The following is an 11,909-nucleotide window of genomic DNA, read 5'->3' on the forward strand; positions in this document are numbered from 1 at the left end:
AAAGTCATACAGTATTTGGTAACTGTGCATATGACGGATCATGCTTATGATCTAGTGGAGTTCTAATACATCTTAGGCAGACTTTCGTTGATGAATTTGATGGCACAATATTCATAGTGGGTCTTTCAGAAATAGTCTATTTGTTTCTTCAAGGTTGCATACATCAGACATCTCCATGGATGGAAGCCCTTGAGACAATATGGTAAAGTAGTCGGTGAATAAAATTTTAGGACCTTGCCTTTGCCGTAAAACTGTAAATTTCTCAGACTATAAACTGTTCTTGTATCCGAACAAAAGATCAGTCACAAATTGTACTCCGACTTGAATAAACTCTCTTTTGTTTCAGTATGGTACATCATAAACTATTTATGCAGATTATCGGAATATCAGCCAGCCGACTAATAATCGGCATATACATTTATATTACATTTCACTTGGGAAAATAAATCTATCTTCTAGTTCTGCACGGAATGAATCACTACATCCTTTCATAGTCGAGCTTGTCAGACTGCAAAGAGAAACACAGAGTCGTAAGTCAGATCAGTTTTATTCACCATTTGCAGAGTGGCTCTGAATCTCTGATGGTTAATAGTGATGATCGAATAATATGGCAGTATTTGATCCGTTCAAGGAGCTAACAATGTCTGCATACCTTGATGAGCATGTCTGTTGGGAGCCAAGCTGGTGATGTTGGGATACCAACCCATGCAACCTGCAGTTTTAAATCAGAATCAGATATCCGAAACTTTTCCCTTGTGTTAAAAACTCTGCCTCTACTGAAAATGGAAATTTGCTACTGATCATAAGTGTTTTTTAGGGCTTGAGTTACTTACAAGTGCATATTCCCCTGTCTCGAAAATGCGTATATCCAGTACCTGCGTGTAAAGTTGCAGAAAATTATCATACGGCTTCATGGCTCAATGTTGAGCGCTACAGTATAGAGAGTAGTACCTCTCCACGATCCTCGTAAATGTAATCTAGCCCCTTGAAGTAGATTGGATGTCCAACCGATAAGTACTGTCCATAAACAGTGGCAGAACAAACAATTAATCAGGACTTACATTAGGTTATAGTTAAGTATTAAATTTTCAGTTCCGTCCAACGGAATTGGCCAGTGAATGTTGAGTTCAGGTCAGATTTCTGAATTCCACTGGTTTTTACAGCGGCGAATAGCTTTACTTAAGAAATTACAGTGTTGGTTCAATGCCTGAAAGGCTCCTACTACAGCGAGGAAAGGGACGACCAGCTACAAGCAGAGGTATGCAAACTTTGCCTAATGTTGAAAACATGGAGACCCTTTTCAGAATCAAGATGACCTATAATAAAATTTCATTGTTAATTGTAATGCGATGGATTAAAAGACGAAACAATCAACCCACATTGATGCTATTGAGGTATTTCTCCTTGTCGACCCTTACAATCTGACCCTTTTTCACTGCCAGGAAAGAATGACAGTCAGTGATCAGAAGTGAAACATATGTTTTGATTTGAAGCAAATGAAGCATAAAAAAGGATGAATGAAAGTGAAATACCCACTTGAATAAACGGGTTTAGCGGCCCTCTTAGGAGGAGGAGGAGGCTCATCTTTGATTTGCTGTGTTTCAGTCACTTGTTTCTGTTTGCTGTCAGCTTCAGTTGGTTCAGAAGCATTTACAGCTTTAACTGATAACTGTCGTCGAAAGGAGGTGAATTTGGTGGGTTGAGGGAGAGAAGAAAAGCGCGAGAATGGATGAGCATTTGAGAGAGAAGTGGAGAAAGCCATGGGGAAGAGAGGAATAATGTTAAAAACCCACTGCTTTGCTGCTGCTGTTATTGTTATATTGTTGTATATTTGAGATAAGAAAAGAGGGGGTGTCTTTCCTTACTTCCTGTTATCAGTCTATCTTCAGCCTCTTAATATATGCTGTACATGTTTTAGACAAAAACTCTTGTTTTGGCTCTTTATGCAAGGTACCCAAGTAAATGTGGAGATGTCTGCAGTATCCGTTTTAACTTTAAAATAGGTCAAATACATACTACTTGTATAGTTGTATATATAGAAATGTATAAGGAAAAATAATATATTTGTCTCATATATACAACTATATAAGTGGTATGATACTTGACCCGTCTTAAATAAGAATTTGTGATTGAAATTGGGTCCCACCAAATGGGCTATTCGGGTTAAGCTCCAATCGAGTTAATTTCGGATCACGCCACTTCAAGTCACATTTTTTTTGTCATTTTCTAGGCTCGGGTCAGCCTTATTGGGTCTGATCACTTCAGCCTTCGGGTCTTTCAGATCAAGTTTGGATCATATTTTTCGGGTAATTTTCTTGGACTCGATCAGCCTTATAGCGTCGGATCACTTTTGAGTCAGGTCACTTCAAGTCTATGAGAACTTTCGGATCCCATTTTTTGGATCATTTTCGAGTCTCGAGTCAGAGCAGTTAGGAAACAATTTACGGATATATGTAGCTTCATAAATAAGCATTGTGGCAAACAATTCAATTATTGGGTTCGACCGAGTTATTTCAAATTCGCAAAAATTCTCGTAAGATCAGGTTACTTTAAATTTTGGTTATTTTCGAATATGTTATTATCAAATTCTTTACGGATGATTGTCAGTCTATAACTGTAAACATTCGAATTGAATCGCTTTAACTCGAGTAAATTCAGGTTATTGGTCATGTCCAATTGCTCGGGTTCTCACTCCGACTATCGGGTCAAATCATTTGAACCGTTTTTTTTATTATTTTATTGTTCAAATGAGCGCACCTATGTCAGTGTGCCTTAGGGATGTTAACGAGCCGAGCCCGAGCTTGGCCTTACTCGGCCTGTGCTCAAGAATCAAAAGTTTAGCTCGAGCCGATCTCGAGCTTATCCGAAGTTGAAAAAATGTGCTCGTTATAATGCTTGCGAGCTTTAATGCGAGCTCGAGCCAAAGTCGAGCCCAAATCGAGCCTATATAAAATTGTTTATTTTTTTATTTTTTATTTTTTCGATATTTTCAATAATAAGGCTCGGAGGTTATATGTAAAAATATTTGGCAAATCAGCGAGACATTTGATATGTGTGCTACAAAAATATAATCATGATAAAATATTTTTATAAAATATGAGCAATATCTTATGTAATCACACAAGTTCGAGCCGCTCGCGAGCTTTTCGAATCGAGTCAACCTTTGCTCGGCTTGACTCGTTAAGCTCTCAAGCCGAGTCCGAGCCGAGCTCGCATGAACCGAGCTTTGACTGAGTCAATCTCGAGTAAGTCGCGAGTTGTCTCGTCTCATTAACATATCCCTAGTACCAAAGTTGGCTGGTGTGAGTGGTAAGGGCTCTCATCTCTTAAACAAGTGGTCAGAGGTTCGATTCCTGATTCTTGCGAATGAAAAAGTCAAACTTGGGAGGGGTCAACCCATTAAATTGCCTTCAATATCCCGAAGGAGATTGCCCAGATGTCGGTAGGGGATATTCCTGGTCAAAAAAAAAAAAAAAAAAGGATATTCTATATGGTACCCTTCAATTTTTCGAGTTTCTACATGGTACCCCTACATTTTTTAAAACATACATGGTACCCCTAATTGTTGTCATTATCACTAAGTGTACCCCTAAACTTTATTTTCCGTCAATTAAACTCAGTTTAGGCGTTAAGTGATTACTTGGACGCGTAACCAAGCTTGTCATTTATCATCCACGGACATAATTAACATATCCCTAGTGTGCCTAATGCCTAGTATGATACGGAGTACAATCTACCCCCGAACTTGTGATTGGAAAGTCAACAAATGGAGTAACCATTTCCACACTCGTCCAAAACTCAACTAATGGACTCCGATTTTCACTCCACCTCCAACCACCGCGTTAAACTCAACGTCGGCGGCAAACACTTCGAAACAACTCTCTCCACCCTCCGCCACACTCCCATCCACCTCCCCCATCTCCTCACCACCGCATCAACCACCCCCATCTTCTTCGACGCCGACCCCCACCACTTCACCACCCTCCTCTCCACCGCCCGCACCCACCACCACCTCACCCCATCACCCTTCACCCCCTACGACTCCTCCCACACAACCACCCTCACTCCACCCCTCTCCCCCTTCATCTCCACCTTCGCCCCTCCCACCACCACCACAACCACCGCACCAACCACCGCACCAATCACCCTCCCTCTCCTCCTCGGCCACAACAACCTCATCTCTCACTACCACCCAACCACCCTCACCCACCTCTCCACCATCCCCACTCACCTCCCTCTAATCACCTCCATCTCCGCCCTCTCCTCCACCGTCTCCGCCGTCGCCTCCTCATCCCGTCCCGGCCTCCACTTCTTCTCCGACCACCACATCTCCACCGTTCTATGGTCTGACCCCACCGACCTCCGCACCCTCTCATCCCACGTCACCTCCCTCACCTCTCCTCCTTCCTCCTCCACCGTATTCGCCTGCTTCAAAACCCGCCACGCCGAAAACACGATCCTCGTCATCGACAAAACCACTCTGAAAATCTCATCAGAAATCGGTCGTCAATCGGGGAACACTTCAAAGTCAGCTGCATTGACCAAGCTCACGTGCGTCCAACAATTAGGACTGCTAGTCGGAAGCGCGGTCACGTGCAGCGCGTTTGGGTATTCGGGGTATGTGAGAATATGGGACGTAAGATCAGGGAAGACACTGTGGGAGACGAGTGGAGAGGGAAGAGGGAGGAGATTGGGAGATGGGATTGCTGACGTGGATGTTGATGAGGAGACAGGGATTATGGCCAAGGTGGGGTCCAGGAGCGGGGATGTCGGCGTGGCGGATTTGAGGATGTTAGGAGGAGGTGGGGATGAGGATCCTTGGGTTTATTTGGAGGAGGTGAATCCGGGGTTAAGAGGAACGGGGGCAGTGAGGGGGAGTGTGGTGGTACATTGTTGGAATAAGCATGTGTTTGTGGGGAGGGACGGGGCGTTGGAGGCGTGGTCAATGGTGAATGGAGGAGGGTATAGGAGGAATTTTATGGATAAGGAGGAGGAGGAGGAGGAGGAGAAGAAGGGAAGGATTAGGATGATTGGAGGCGGTGGGAATAGGTTGTTTGTTGCTAGGGATGATGTCGAGGGTCTTGAGGTTTGGGAGACTTCTACGTCTTCTGGTCTTATTACGCTTTCTTGAGGTGTTTGGTTGTACATTCGACTTCCAAGCTCATTTGTATTCTTTTGGCTTTGTAAGACCAAGCAAGAACAGTTCCCTGATGCAGGAATGCAAGAGGAAGGCATATATGTAAGTCTGCCTTCCTCGTTTCTTATTTCCGTGACATATGTGTTGTTCTGGTTGCATTGTGTAAGCTTGTGTGGTGTTGCGTTGTTGTACAGCTTGTGTATAGTTGTGTTGTTAGTGAAGGTGATTGATGACTGTTGTTTGTAATGGTGGATGAATTACTCCAAATGGTTTTGATGAACCTATTATTAGCGATATCAACACTTAACATCCTGTACACGATACAATGAGCTCTTGATAGTGTGTTCCGTATACAGATTTTAAGCAAACAACACGATATGAATATGCTAGAACCGGTTGGCGAATCTTTAAGGGGTTCAGCTGCAGATTGAGATGATGATTGCTGAGTGGCAATGCTTAGGTAAAGGTGGTTCTCAATTTCTCAAGTGGTAGGATTTTGATTTTGTCGTAACAGACTAACAGCTCTCAAACTTGATACTTCGAAGAAAGGAAATCTAAAACTTCATAGAGTTTTTAGAAATACCCTCGGGATCTCATTTATATTGCAAGTTGTGACTTGTGACCATTGTTTTTAATAATTTATGTCGTGGTTTTAACAAGATTGGATTTTGTGATCGAGACCTGTAAAGCATACAGCAGCAAAACGAAACAGATGAAAACAATTTCCCAGTTTAGGTTTATGGTTGATTAAAGGCATGTGCATAACTGCATATTGAGGAAGTTTGCATATACGGTATCCCTAATTCTCATTGAATATTGATATTGTGTTCACGATTTTCTGAAACAGTCTAGGGCTCTAGCTACAATTTGTGTTAAGATAATTATTATCAAATTTGAAATACCAATATAGAAGGATCTCTTTTGACAGATGAAACTTTTTAAATCTTTAATTTACGATACACACTATAAATGTTCTTAAATTCTTCCTTGTCAGTAGATTCAGGACTAGGTTTAAGTATAAGGCGTTTTGCTGTAACAGAGTTTGGGCATATGCTTTCACACGAAACATTTACAGACTAAATAAAAAATTGATTTTGATTATCGTGTAAAGATGCAAATTTGTTAGGATCACTACAGGTACACGTGATATGAAAGTAGAATCTCGATTATTGGTGTACTCATTGCAGCATCTTCTTTCAGGATTGTAATGTCCTTCATTTTGTACTAATTAATCTTCTAGTTAATTTGCAGTATAACATATTAACATCTGGCTGGGTGACGCAATTAATCAAAGGGAGGAGATTGTACATCTGGTTTGTGTTATATGAATGGGTACGAACGATGGATGCTAATTTTTGTACGAGTAATTGTAGAATAACTGATGTTAGGTTTCCCCTGATAGGTTCAGATAGAAGCCGATGTTGAGAATAAATTGGGATTGTGCTTAGGAGTATACATTTTTTTTCCCATTTTAGCTTAGGTGAAATGAACGATTCCGGCGTTTGCAGTCAAAAAGAAGCTATTCACGATATTGACCGTGAGTCGTGACCTTGATATGGAGCCAGAGCTGCCAACTATGGATATGATGGTGGAAATCGACCAATTTTGCATTACCCATCAATTTGAATTAGCAGAAGACTCGCTAATATTTTTTAGCTATGATATTGTTATGATTATATAAAGTTCAGTCAGTGAAATCAGTTCGCTTCAGTTTTATTATGAATTTGAATCATTCAAATGAAGTTCATTTGTGACAGGGTAACCGGTAAGGTCGTGTACATCTTATTTCTCGCTTTCTCGTCATTTGTGAAGCCTAAAATACATTAGGAATACCGAAGAGGACTCCAGCAGTTTTATAAGCTTTACCAAGTTCTGCTGTATCAGCTTGCTCATCTAGATCATCCGGACTGCTAATGTATTGGGTATAGAAATGCCAGTAGCAACTCTCGATTTCTTGTGCATCTGTCTCTTCGACACGTCGGTCAAGACTTGATAAATTATCCTGATTCAATTAAAACCCAGAAAAGTTTCAGGAAGTAATCTCTTTTTAGAGCTGCAAAATTCCAACTTTTTTAGTATGGGTGGGAAGTCCTATAATTTTGCTCATGCGTGTGATTTCATTTTTTTTTCTTTATATTTTATAGTACAATTAACTTAAGTTTCATGTGTAATATTGTATCAGTGTATCACCATTCAAATGCCTAAGCTAATAAAAACATTTGATTGAGTTTAATGTGCATTTCATGAGCATATGGCACTTAAATGTGCGAGTGACTAAATTGCCAATTTGAGATTCCATTCGAAATATGAAATATTTTTAGAATTGTTTAGTAAAAGTTTGAATTATTATGAATTGAAGATCTCTCGGACTACTTGAAATTAACATATTTCATCTAAATTGTTGGGAGTGAAAAACTTTTTGGATCATTATATATTTATATATACGAAGTAACATTTTTTCACGATAATCTTTATTGATCAAGCCATGACTACTAATACAATAGTTAACCAAAATCTTAAATTTTGTTGGTGTTAGTAAATTGACATAAACTTACAAATTTGCAATGCTACGTGAATTTTGACAACTAAAAACAACTTTATTTTTCAACTCATATAAATGTCACAATTTTTTGGTTAAGACAAACATATTCATCTATGATGGTCACTTATCTCATCTATCTAATGGCACACAATTTGACTATTTTAAACTTAAAATCGATATGCACGTCTTTAAAAAAATATATACCATATATTTTTTTCGTTTTATTCAATTAAGCGCACTTATATTACGGGTGAGAATGGAACCCCAAACTTCACGGTTGGAGTAAAATAGCTCTTGCTACTTGAGCTCTCAGCTTTTGTTCTCATTGCAAAGAAAAATATAAAGAGTAGACTTGTCAAACGAGTCGGTCGGGTCGGGTCGGGTTAGGGTTAGAATACGGGTCAAAAAATAATTTCTAACATCTTTTTTAACGATTTTTGAAATAAAAAAAATATTTTTTTTAAAAATGTAGAACATATTTAAAATTAAAATGTCATATGTAGGGTTTGCCTGGAATCCATGGAATTATTAAGGGGGTAAGTTTTATTGGGCGACAATTACTGGGGAAATTAATTAGTGGGGTAATGAGTTCCTTGATGATATGTTTGACATAAGAGTAATGATTACTGAGTACATCTTTTACTTCCTTAATCATTACCTGGGGGGAGGGTGGGTAATGTATTACTCCTTCACAAGGGTAATAATTCCAAGAGGTGAATAATTACCCGCATACCAAACATGGGAAATACACCTCACATATTACTCCCATATTCATTTCCCTCCTATTACCCTCAATCCAAGCAAGTATGTTTACATTAATTGTATTGACATATTTATTAAAAATTTTAATAATTATTTTATTATAAAATTTATATAAATTTGACTTTTTAATTGTGCTTGTAATTTTAAGTAATAAAATAAATAATTTTTTAGCTATTTATTCAAATATAATATATAAATATTAATATTTTAATAAAATTATTGATTTACCTTTAATCCAACGGTTATTTCGGGTTCGGGTTGAACGGGTTATTGGATCAAAATTTTCGGCCTTGACTCTTGACCTTGAAAAACGGGTCGGTGTAATTTTCGGCCGGGTCAGAATTTGGCAGGTCTAAATTGAAGAGTGACACAAGCATTTTACGAGTTACGGATCGAGTTAAAGACAAAAAGATTTAAAACTCGTCGGCCAATTACTGTGACCAATCTCCTAAATTGGAGCTCGAAGCCATTACACAAAATGAATCTCCCCTCTTTGCGAGCTCCAGTACCAGCTCTACCACCTATTAACTGTACCATGTATTCTTCAAGGTCTTTTTCTCTTTACTTTCTCAGCTACGCATTTCGTCGAACATCTTGCATGCATTAACTCTGATGTAATGTATCATTCATTTTTGTTCATTTTTAGTAGTAAACTGCTGTGAATTGTGATGGGTTTGTTCCAATTGTTGTGATTGTAGAAATGGGAGTGATGTGAACAACTATGCCATACTGGGTCAAAACTTGAATTTTTCAGTAGCCAATAAAAATGGTGGAACTTTGCCAATTCTTAAGAATTGCTCGATTTCGATACCGTCTGGCCAATTGTGGATGCTTCTTGGACCTAATGGCTGTGGCAAATCTACCCTTTTGAAGGTCTTTATCTTTGTATCTTAACCTGTTTATTTGATCTTGCTTTCTTCTCTAGCTTGTTAAGCTTGAATATTCTATCATTAGTGTTATTAGGAAGTTATTCCGAAACCAGGGTTTGAAACTCGTCAGCATGAATTTGATCTTTGTGGTTCTCTGTGAACCCCATCGAATGATTACGAGTGTCGACTTTGATCAGTGTGTGTTCCAAAACAAGGATCCTTGGAGTCATGGAGCGTCGAGGGAACATAGCCATCCTTTATAAAAACGTCTTTTTTTTTGTTCTATCGCGGCTTTAGCTTTCAGGGTTTGTGTCATTGGTAAAAGTCTAAGGGTTTGTGTTATTTATGGGTACAGATTTTAGCTGGCCTGCTGAAACCAACTGGGGGAAATGTTTATGTTCAGAAGCCGAAGAGCTTTGTCTTCCAGAACCCGGATCATCAGGTCAGTTTTGGGTTCATGAGATTTGCTTATATATCACCAATGTCCATACTTGGCTGTGCATTGAGTTTGTTGAGTTTTTGTTCGATATGAGTTGAGAATCTCTGATGTTGATGTGATCACTTATCAGTTAGGTAATTCGTTGTTAACTCGGACTTGACTCATGACAAGAGGTGTCGAAAGTGGCTATCTAAGTCTTGAATCCTTACATTCACTTTAGAGTAGAGACTTAGATTGCAAGTAACATTACTCCACAATAAGTAGCCATTAACTGATGTTTTTAGTCATTCATCAATAAAGAAGTAAGATACGGAAATGTATTAATGTTCCAAAAACCAGGAAACATAGAATGTAATCCTCACAACCCATGCATGCTGATTTATTGTTGGTGAGGGTGAAAATGACCATGGTTCATTAACAAGAGTCTCTCCGGTAAGATCCCAAGCCTTTGTAAAGGTAGCTGCCGGGCTGTAAACCAGGAAATCAAAAGACCAGGGTAGGTAACATACTGGATTTCCAATGCCTATATAAAATATAAACTTTTTAACTCTTGTTAAACGTTTAGCAATGAGCACAAAAATTCATATGATATGGTCATATATGTGAGACGATTCAATTAACCAGATAATTAATTGAGAGGTGCATAAGTATTGGGGTTGTTCTTACATGCGGCACAGTATCAGAAAAGTTTCGCTGAAATGTGAATGTGATAGGTAGTGATGCCGACCGTGGAGGCTGATGTTGCATTTGGTTTGGGTAAATTTGACCTGACTTATGACGAAGTTCAAACTAGAGTTGCAAAAGCTTTGGATGCTGTGGGAATGTCCGATTGCTCACAGGTATATCTCTGGTATAAGATAATGCTGCTAAAGTACATATGATCAAAGATTTGCATCTAATGAGTCAAATGGTTGATGAATAGAGAGCAGTTCAGACTCTGAGTGGTGGTCAGAAACAGAGAGTAGCCATTGCAGGAGCATTAGCTGAAGCTTGCAAAGTCCTGTTGCTGGACGAGCTTACTACATTTCTGGACGAGAGTGATCAGGTACTTTACTTTTGTGATAAGAAAGCTAAGAAACTATGATTAGATTGTATGACATGGTCTCACTTGGGAAACCAGCCCATATAATTAAGTACTCTTCTGTTGATGTGTAAGAGTTGGTCTCACATGTATGACCGTCTCATATAAGCTTTAGTGCTCTAAAATATACAACCTTAACCAGCTAATCATGGCAAGCTCAATGGTAAGCATCCAATGTCATTTTGATTTACGTGTCTTGTTTATCACGTGTCTATCCCACTTGAAGTATATAAAACCTGAACCAGGCATGCGAAAACTGACCAGCTGAGACCCAATGAGACTCAAACAGGGATCCAAGATGATCCGAAATCCTACACAAGTCTATTACTGTCACTAGAAAAGTTGACATAAACCTTGATGAATAGAAAAATGACCAGAATCAGCACAAACTGAACCAACTTGTAAGTCCCTGACCTGAATGACTTGAAATTAACTGTCACATATCTCAAAATTACCCGACAATATCAAACTAGGAACATATCTGATCTGATCCGATCCGATCTGAAGTATGTTCACTTTGGTATCTTGTTCGGCATTTTCATGGCTGTGTGCTTTAGATATGTATTTACAGAGTATAGAGTATATATCGAGTCTGCACGAAATGTACGATCTTTCAACTTCCAGAAAAGCAAAAAGTTGTGAATTTGATGCTAACGCTTACACGAAATGACAGGTTGGCGTGATAAAAGCGGTGAAAAATTCGTTGACGAGCTCTGGAGAAGTGACAGCATTATGGGTTACACATCGACTGGAGGAACTTGAATATGCAGATGGTGCTGTGTATATGGAAGACGGAAAAGTTGTGATGGATGGTCGCCCTTCAAGCATTCTCAAGTTTATTAATAGACAGCAAACTTTGTACATTAATCACATCAATTCTTTAATATGATTCCTTCCAATTATTCAATTTCATTGCACTAATCAATGGCTATGAACTGTTCTAACTAGCAAAAAGGAATTATTATTACTTGTAGTTCATAACTGGAGTTCAAATGACAAAGGCATTTCGTCAGGCGACATATCCCTTTGAACCAATTGTATGGTTCACTTGCGAATTTTCTCACCCCGCCAATTAAGTG

General features: G+C 39.0%; 3 protein-coding genes across 7 annotated transcripts; 2 read left to right on the forward strand and 1 right to left on the reverse strand.

The window, feature by feature from the left end:
• Window positions 1-301: 301 nt before the first annotated feature.
• On the reverse strand, window positions 302-1,873 carry LOC141643661 (NAD(P)H-quinone oxidoreductase subunit O, chloroplastic). The gene is made up of 6 exons (XM_074452906.1): window positions 1,537-1,873; window positions 1,380-1,435; window positions 952-1,017; window positions 834-875; window positions 653-712; window positions 302-508 (listed from the first exon to the last, which is right to left on the reverse strand). The coding sequence occupies exons 1-6, from the start codon at window positions 1,760-1,762 to the stop codon at window positions 479-481; spliced, it is 480 nt and encodes a 159-aa protein (XP_074309007.1). The 5' UTR covers window positions 1,763-1,873; the 3' UTR covers window positions 302-478.
• Window positions 1,874-3,721: 1,848 nt separating this feature from the next.
• LOC141643662 (protein ENDOPLASMIC RETICULUM-ARRESTED PEN3) lies at window positions 3,722-7,376 on the forward strand. 5 transcript variants are annotated; one of them, XM_074452910.1, is made up of 4 exons: window positions 3,722-5,239; window positions 5,494-5,597; window positions 6,389-6,469; window positions 6,895-7,376. In XM_074452910.1, the coding sequence occupies exon 1, from the start codon at window positions 3,806-3,808 to the stop codon at window positions 5,129-5,131; it is 1,326 nt and encodes a 441-aa protein (XP_074309011.1). In that variant the 5' UTR covers window positions 3,722-3,805; the 3' UTR covers window positions 5,132-5,239; window positions 5,494-5,597; window positions 6,389-6,469; window positions 6,895-7,376. The 5 variants fall into 5 exon arrangements, with proteins under 5 accessions (XP_074309011.1, XP_074309013.1, XP_074309009.1 ...); XM_074452912.1 differs by lacking the exon at window positions 5,494-5,597; XM_074452908.1 differs by lacking the exon at window positions 6,895-7,376 and having other exon boundaries at window positions 6,389-6,893.
• A 1,442-nt stretch (window positions 7,377-8,818) lies between these two features.
• LOC141643669 (ABC transporter I family member 10-like) lies at window positions 8,819-11,784 on the forward strand. Its single transcript, XM_074452918.1, has 6 exons — window positions 8,819-8,990; window positions 9,140-9,314; window positions 9,666-9,752; window positions 10,463-10,588; window positions 10,672-10,794; window positions 11,504-11,784. The coding sequence occupies exons 1-6, from the start codon at window positions 8,920-8,922 to the stop codon at window positions 11,717-11,719; spliced, it is 798 nt and encodes a 265-aa protein (XP_074309019.1). The 5' UTR covers window positions 8,819-8,919; the 3' UTR covers window positions 11,720-11,784.
• Window positions 11,785-11,909: the final 125 nt, after the last annotated feature.

The sequence above is a fragment of the Silene latifolia genome, chromosome 2, assembly GCF_048544455.1.
Source record: "Silene latifolia isolate original U9 population chromosome 2, ASM4854445v1, whole genome shotgun sequence".
NCBI lineage: Eukaryota > Viridiplantae > Streptophyta > Magnoliopsida > Caryophyllales > Caryophyllaceae > Silene > Silene latifolia.

Coding starts and splice junctions, on each gene's coding strand:
- LOC141643661 (XM_074452906.1), bottom strand. CDS start 1,762: ATGGCTTTCTCCACTTCTCTCTCAAATGCTCATCCATTCTCGCGCTTT. Junction 876..951: donor TTTACGAGGATCGTGGAGAG/GTACTACTCTCT, acceptor CTTTACACGCAG/GTACTGGATATACGCATTTT. Junction 713..833: donor AGACAGGGGAATATGCACTT/GTAAGTAACTCA, acceptor TTAAAACTGCAG/GTTGCATGGGTTGGTATCCC.
- LOC141643662 (XM_074452910.1), top strand. CDS start 3,806: ATGGACTCCGATTTTCACTCCACCTCCAACCACCGCGTTAAACTCAAC.
- LOC141643669 (XM_074452918.1), top strand. CDS start 8,920: ATGAATCTCCCCTCTTTGCGAGCTCCAGTACCAGCTCTACCACCTATT. Junction 9,315..9,665: donor GCAAATCTACCCTTTTGAAG/GTCTTTATCTTT, acceptor TTATGGGTACAG/ATTTTAGCTGGCCTGCTGAA. Junction 10,795..11,503: donor TTCTGGACGAGAGTGATCAG/GTACTTTACTTT, acceptor ACGAAATGACAG/GTTGGCGTGATAAAAGCGGT.